This window comes from Drosophila melanogaster, chromosome 3R, assembly GCF_000001215.4.
Source record: "Drosophila melanogaster chromosome 3R".
NCBI classification, from domain to species: domain Eukaryota; kingdom Metazoa; phylum Arthropoda; class Insecta; order Diptera; family Drosophilidae; genus Drosophila; species Drosophila melanogaster.
Window position 1 is genome coordinate 25,961,930 of NT_033777.3, and position 8,137 is coordinate 25,970,066.

The window sequence follows — 8,137 nt, forward strand, 5'->3', positions numbered from 1 at the left end:
AACCTGCAGCTGCATTTTTATGGGCTTACGAGTGTCGCGGCTCTGCAAGTTCTTCCGCTAGTTCAGTTGGCCAAAACAGTTTAAACGTGGACGTGGTCCGTCGGTAAGATATTGGTGCGTCTATTCAAAGTAAAATGAGTATTTAAATAAAAAGCCAAACAGCTTAATAAGGCCATATAGTTGCTTTTTGGGCAATTAAAGTTAAACCCCCTAAAGGAATTGAGCTCTAAATTAAACTTATGCAACGTGGCCAAATGAAAATGCTTACTTTTCAACTGATGTTGCGTTTGACGTGAATTAAAAGTGTTATGCAAAGCCCCAAAACCCGGAAAAGTGCCATACGAATGTCAAAGCCCAAGGCACGAGTGTCGGTTCTGTTTTCAAGGATATTCCACTGAACAGTTTGCATTGGATAGCCATAAAATAAAATAAAACATTTTGATAAACCAACGAGGATAGCAAACATTGTGCAAGCTATCCACAAGTGCCGAACTGTAAGACTGGCCAAATTGCAATTACTGATCGGCACCTTTGACAGGCCACCCTATTCCACCCTGAAACCCGAAACCCTTTTGCCCAGCAAGTTGGCTAATTGCAATGACCAATATTTGAACTGGCTTCGGGGTGTACATATTTATTTGTATAATTATGGGAAATTGTACACTCGACGTGGAAAGCACTCAATTTCGTGAGTGACTGTTTGAGCCAATAACCATAACAACCAGCGAGTGCCGGGCCTCAGCCAAGTTAGTCAAAACAAAACGGCCAAAACAGGTGCAAAACATTGCCACATCAGTGTTCCGCCTTCGGTTTTCCAGGGGGTGGGTTCGAAAACGGAAAAACTAAAATAAAATAAACTGAAATAGAGACAAAAAAAAAATCGAATAGAACATAATTGCATTGTGCGGGCAACTGCAATGCTGCACCCGTTAACACAGGGGCTTACCAAATCAAATTGGTTGTTCGTGGGCCAACAATAAATATATATGTACGGTTTGAGTGCTGCGTACATCACTGGACAAATATAAAACGAGAAACGTTTAATTGACCCTAAAATCACTGAGGCGTTCAATTTGTGTTCCCTTGTTGTTTTTTCTTTGTTTTTTTTTTTTGCCAATTGCTGTTGCCCAAAACTATTGTGGCTCTGACTGTCAGTGGGTCTAGTGCGTGAATCTGTGCAATAAGTGTGTGCAGTGCCATAAATTCCAGAATTCGGCTTCCACAAAAAACCTCTATTGATTTTCCCGAAGTGAGAGAATATGCGAAACAGAAATTTTTTCCACCGTATTACTTTGCACTGATAGTGGGCAAAATCACGAAGAAACAGACATGGAAAAGTGGAAACTATGCCAAGCCAACAAAGTCTGTGTTAGTGTGACAATTTTTAATGCGATTAAAGTGCAGCACTCTCCACGCAGTCGGCAAAATGGTTGAAGTGGCCGGCAAAAAATAAAAAATACAATTCTGCACACTGGCTAATATCCAACTTACCATTTTCTTTCTTCCTTCTAGCTATCAAAATAAAAATAAAATGATATCAATTATCAGTACATGTTGAAGGAAAGACTGCTGCATTGCTTAATTATCAACGGACATTTTTTGTATTTAATTGTAAAACCTTTAAAACTTTAGAAATGAAGGTCATGGACGCTTTGCAATCTGGACGGAGAAAGCCATTACCAGTGGGTGAGTGCTGAGTAAATGTCGTAAGGCAGAAGTGAAGTGCAATGGAATGAATGGCAACTTGAGGGGATTTCTTTTTCCGGGAATATTTCAAGACCTGTATTTTTCTCAAAATGCCATTCAAGCTTGAGTTTGTGTAGAAAATTCCATTGCAAATATGGTTTAAGTGAATTCCTTTATTGAGTAATTCAATCAATTAACTAGTCAATCAACCATGCTAACCAGAACAAAGTTACTTTAAATTTAAGGACGACGATATTTTCCATCTTATACGAATAAGATTTAATTCATTGTTGTCCTCTGCAGCTCTTCTATGCATCCTAGTCACTGTGTTCTGCGTCTTGGAGTGCCATGGAGCTGACCTGACATCACCCACCAAGAAGTCCGCTCCCCTTCGAATAACCAAACCACAGCCCACAAGTCAGCAGGCCAAGCCCATCAGTATTACCACAAGGGCCCCAACAACGGTGGCATCAACCACCGATGATGAAGTCTCCAGCTCCGTCGATGGTCAGCTGGCCCCGCTCATCTCATCCACAACCGAGGGACCCAGCAGTGGAACAACTGCCAGCTTAGTGCCGGAAATATGTCTCAATGGTCTGCAGTTGACGGTCAATAGTGCGGATGAGGGAACGGTTATACGGAAGCAGGAGGAGTTTGTCAAGATACTCGAAGGAGATGTGGTGCTCAGTGTCTTGACCAAGGACCCCGACTCCGCGTTGTTCGTAATCAATCGTGTGAACCAGGCGAATCTTATAATGGCAGACTTTGAAATTGGTTTGTAAAATTCCGCTATTTATATGCACCTAAATCAAATCCTTCTTATTGAATTCCAGGAATTCGCGCCATCAGCATCGACAACGCCAGCTTGGCAGAGAACTTGCTTATTCAAGAAGTTCAGTTTCTGCAGCAGTGCACGACGTACTCGATGGGCATATTCGTTGACTGGGAGCTGTACAAACAACTGGAGTCTGTTATCAAGGACTTGGAATACAATATCTGGCCAATACCGGGAACGCGGGCGCACCTCTTTCCCAAAGTTGCGCACTTGCTGCATCAAATGCCTTGGGGCGAAAAAATCGCATCCGTGGAAATAGCAACCGAAACGCTGGAGATGTACAATGAATTCATGGAAGCCGCTCGCCAGGAGCACATGTGCCTCATGCACTTCAAAAGTGACGATAATGTTTACATAATGTTTGGCAATAAGCTAGCTAGTCACTTCAAGGAAAACGGCACTCTGTTTTCCGTGCCCACCGATAGAACGGACGATGAATTTCTGGCAGGTGGGTAATAACTACAACGAACAGGATTACTAAAGTTGTGGGTCCTTTTGATTTATTGTTTAAGTTAAGGATTAAGACTGATACATTTTACTTACGCATTAATTTCTTCTTTTCTTTTTAGACTTACCAAACAGAGCTTTTGTCCTAATGGAAAACGAAATTGACCTGAGCACCGCCGTTGAATTGGACGCCACGCCCACCGCTTTGGACGAGATCCTGATCGGGAAGAGTGTGTTACCATCGCGAGTCCTGAGCTTTGCCGGCTCCATAATCGACCTGATGAACTGGCTGCGCGGATCCCTGTCCAAGCACTGTAAGCGTGGTGAGGAGCACGACTTGTATGTGCTGGAGAGCTGTTTCAACTTCCTGAACTTCATCGAGGACTGGCGAACCTCGGAGTACCGACAAGCCCATGATACGGCTGAGATCCTGTCGCTGCTGCTGATGCGCAAGTTGGGCACCGCCATGAACTTTCAGATGTACCAGAAGAAAGTGTTGACGCTGGACAAGATCACAGGTGAATCGCGTACCGAACTGCGCGAGATTGCGTCGCAGAACTTTGTGACCAATGTGACCACGTACTATCACTATAATCGGGACAATCACACCAGTTTGGAGCTGAAGACCAAGTTTGGTCAGGTGTTCAACTGCCAGTACAGTGCTGGTGACAATAGGAGATATCCATTCCTTTTCGATGGTGAATCCGTTATGTTCTGGCGCATCAAGATGGACACATGGGTGGCAACTGGGCTGACGGCTGCTATCCTGGGCCTGATTGCCACGCTCGCCATCCTGGTGTTCATTGTGGTGCGCATCTCGTTGGGCGATGTCTTCGAGGGAAATCCGACCACCTCGATTCTCCTTCTACTCTCCCTCATCTTAGTGTTTTGCTCCTTTGTGCCCTATTCGATTGAATACGTGGGTGAGCAGCGCAATTCGCATGTGACCTTCGAGGATGCCCAGACTCTGAATACCCTGTGCGCGGTGAGGGTGTTCATCATGACTCTGGTCTACTGTTTTGTTTTTTCCCTGCTCCTCTGTCGCGCCGTGATGTTGGCTTCAATTGGTTCCGAAGGTGGCTTCCTATCCCATGTGAATGGATATATTCAGGCAGTGATTTGCGCCTTTAGTGTTGTGGCCCAAGTGGGCATGTCCGTGCAACTTCTGGTGGTGATGCACGTCGCCTCGGAGACTGTGTCCTGTGAGAATATTTACTATGGTCGATGGTTGTGGGGACTGTTGGCCTACGACTTTGCTCTACTGTGCTGTGTGGGCGCCTTGATACCCTCTATATACAGATCCCAACGAAACTATCGCGAGGGAATACTCATTGTCATTGGATCGGTTTTAATTATGGTAATTTGGGTGGCCTGGATAGCGCTATCCTTATTCGGGGACGAGTGGAGGGATGCGGCCATTCCATTGGGATTGCAGGCCTCTGGTTGGGCGGTACTGGTGGGCATTCTGATACCACGCACCTTCCTCATCGTAAGGGGTATCGAGCGGTCGGATATTGCCCAAGCTCTGCCTTCACTCACTTCGCTGGCTTTTGCCCAGAACAATCAATACTCCTCGGAACAGGTGGGTTCCTAGAAAATTAGCAAGAAACTTTTCTGATTAACTTTAAAATCTATTCTTACAGAGTGTTTACGAGTGCGTGAATCCCGCCATGCGCCATTGTTCCCAGGATGAGGTGAACCACCAGTCGCCTAGTGAGATTCCCACGTTACCCCTTCGAGGAGGTGGCCCACGTCGCCAGCAGTTCTTTGCCAATCTCCGCCAGGCCAATGCCAACATTAATCCACAACGTCCTCCACCTCGACCCCAGCAGAGTCCCTCCCGATCCTCGGTGTCCTCGCTGCCGCCCTCGCCCGATCACAACAAGATCACCCGGTTTTAGCCCACGAGTGTACAATGTGGCACTTCTAGTCAACGCTCCCAGTACGTGAATTCAGCTAAGAACTGTCCAACATTTTGAATCACTGACGAACCAAGAACTTATTGAAGTTGATAAAATAAATAATAAATCGATACAAATTAATATAATCACAAGAACCTTTTTTCTGCCCACAATCTGAAGCGAGCCGCTCCTGTAATTTTTTCATCGCAACAGATATTTTTATCAGAACGGTTTGTGCGCCTGCTAAATGAAAGCTGCGAAAGCTCAGCGACTTTCTCCTCTTGCTCCTGCTTAATCGGCCTATAACTCTAATTGGCTGGGCAAACACGTGACAGGGCGGCAAACAGCGAAAGCTAGACGAGCTATAGGAAAACTCATCTAAGGCGAAACAACGACGGCAATCACAGGACCCGATATCCTTGTGCGTCACGCGACATTGGACGCCCATTTGTTTGGCCTTGGAGGAGTGGGTGTGTGGAAGGGGGCCCCAGGAGGACGCTGACGTCAGGGTGACACTGGCCGGGGCAAGAACATTGACCATGGTACATGGACAAATGCGCAACAAGATATGCTATCAAGCCGCCACAAAGGCCGGCAAAAAAAAAGCGAGGTTGCCACAAACTACCGACTACACGCGACCATTTCAAATGGCGCCGACTTTGCTGACAATGCCACGCGCAAAACATTAGAGGGTTAAGGTTGGTGACAGGTGGGAGGTAGATCCTGTAGGGATCCAGGCCAACCTCAATAAAGTTATGCTTTACCATGTAATCTCGCCCGAAATCCCCCCGAAAAATCCTCACAATCTGTGGTTTGTGGATGGCATACTTTTTGGGGCAACGCGAAAAGCGCTTTGTTTTCCGCGCTTTTCCCTGCACTGGCCGCTGGCATAATTTGCACTTCATTTGCCGACACACAAAAAGGAAATGTCTTGGGCAGGGACTGGGATAAGGATAAGGATTCGTTCGTGGGCGGTTGGCTCTGATTGCCGGGCGGCGATAGTACTGCGAAATGAGTTTTTCCCGTTGCCATTTTCCTGTTTATTTTCGTATGGCCGCCATGTTCTTGCGTATGCTTTGGCATAATTTTCAGAACAGTTTTTATAATTAAATTTTGTGCTTCTGCGCGAGATTAGAGAAGAAATATGTAAATGGACGGGAACTTTTGCGGCACCACAGATCCTTGTAACCGCCTCCCATAATTGGCCATGTTGAGCAGCGCCTAATCTTGGATTCTGGCTGGAGTGTGTGTGACACTTGACTGTCAAAAGCTGTGCTACGTGACATTATTAGCAATGCAGTCCTGCCGCAATTCCGCTCGTCCTTCACTGCTTGGCGTGCTGCCGGCTACGCAGCGGTCCACGGGGCGTATGATTTATGACTATGACAAAACTAATGATGCCACATTCGTTAGATGGCAGGCGTGCGCCCAAAGGCGAGAAATCATCAAATGGCACATGGACATCTATTTATTTATATATATGTACACATATATTATGCTGCAGGATGTGTTTCTGTCTCTACAATAAAAATATCAAGTCGAAGCTCAACGCGTCACCGGCTGTGACGTCTTGGCCCACGCTAAAGATAGCCCAAAACAATCATAAAAGTCGCTTCCACTTCTAAACTTCTAAGTTAAGTTCAATCTGGCAAAAGAAAAGTTTTTCCTTTGTCGAAACATTCTGCGTAACAACCATTCCTTGCACACCAACTGGTGAATCATTCAGCTGCGTTTCCATCGGTGTGACGACATCAACCCATCTACCGGTAAAAATCAGAATCAGACATTTCGAGTTAAAGTTCGAGACTGAGAGAAAAACTTTATACCAAAAGCCTGTTAAAAGAATTTAAAAAATCAAAAATATCCCATATATGATCACTAAGTTAGTCAAGTACAATTTAAAAAAAAAAATATTTGGAAACCCTTAAAAGCAGTTTGAAGTGCTTAAAAATATTTCTTTAAGTATAGGAGAACATTGTTTAAGAATGCGTATCTACTCTGGCATGTCGCCAAATGTGCGCCACGTCCTGCGAGTCGCCTGCCATTTGCCTATATTAGTCATGCGGCCCAAAAAAAGACATGTGACGCCCGAGATACGAGCGCCACCCATTCCCAGGAAGCCAGGAAGCCCCCACTTTCCCTCTCACAAGCTTTTACTATGCGGAGACGTCAGAGGATGGCGCTACTTTACAACTACACCGACATTGGCGGGAGTTTTCCGCCTCCACCGCCGACGTACTTGGCAATTTTCCACGCGACTCACAGATAGCGGTAAAGTCAAAACAAAAAGCTTTTCATTCATCAAAAGTAATCGGGAGCAAGTGAGAAGGATATACGAGAGGAAGAGGGATGCAATCTAGGTTGAGTTTGCGCCATTTGGCAGTTCGTCGAGCTATTTTTCGCCCATTTTGTGGCTGGCTCTTTGCTATTTTCGACACATTTCACTGGCCAACTCGACGAAACTTCTATTTCTGTGCAGTGGCTTTTCCTCTGCGGTTGTTGCTTTTCCCGTTTTTCACTTTGTGACTTCTTCAATTGCGCTATGGGGTTCATTCATGAAATTTGACAAGACGACTCGCGTTAACCAAACAAAGACGGGTTTCGAGCTTTTCTTTCTTTTGTCATTTTAATTGCTTTGGGTTGGCTATTTTTGGATAGCCATTGAGCTCGCGATGGGGCTTTGACATTATAAATTGTATATACAATATTATAGGTTTTGCACAATCTCATTCAAAAATTTATAATTGGTTTCGTTAATTGGTTAAGGTTGAGTTGTAGATCTCTAAAGCACACATTATAATCTGTGACCATTATTTATGAGAAATGCTAAAATTGTAATGATTTTTAACAAAAGGCAGACTTGAAAGCCAAGCTTCTTCATATGATAAGCAGGAAAACGTACAACTTTACCAAAAAGGTAAAATTAAAAAGTTAAATTTAATATTGAATTAAAAATCAACGTTAGTAATAACATCGAAAATTCATAAGGTTGCCCTGTTTAAACAAGCTAGATGTTCCATTTAATAGTGAAAGTCCTTTTAAAGAACAGCGGTCATAACTCAAAGACTGGCGAATTCTCCCGCTCCAATTCTCCGCATCACTTTCCCTCTCTGCGAACAGCTGTCAGCTGGTGGCCCCCACTTCGCAAAGCTTTCGTCAAGTTGGTGAAGCTTTTCCAATGCGATCCACAGCAGCAGCAGCGACATCCTTGAACAAACGCATTGGAGTCCATGGGGCTTTTCACGTTAGTACGCGACGTTGACTCCGA

General features: G+C 44.9%; 1 protein-coding gene across 1 annotated transcript; it reads left to right on the top strand.

Annotated features, from left to right (window-relative positions):
- The first annotated feature begins 64 nt into the window (after positions 1-64).
- boss (bride of sevenless) lies at positions 65-5,019 on the top strand. Its single transcript, NM_080709.3, has 6 exons — positions 65-114; positions 1,513-1,686; positions 1,990-2,460; positions 2,520-2,969; positions 3,091-4,550; positions 4,612-5,019. The coding sequence occupies exons 2-6, from the start codon at positions 1,635-1,637 to the stop codon at positions 4,867-4,869; spliced, it is 2,691 nt and encodes an 896-aa protein (NP_542440.1). The 5' UTR covers positions 65-114; positions 1,513-1,634; the 3' UTR covers positions 4,870-5,019.
- Positions 5,020-8,137: the final 3,118 nt, after the last annotated feature.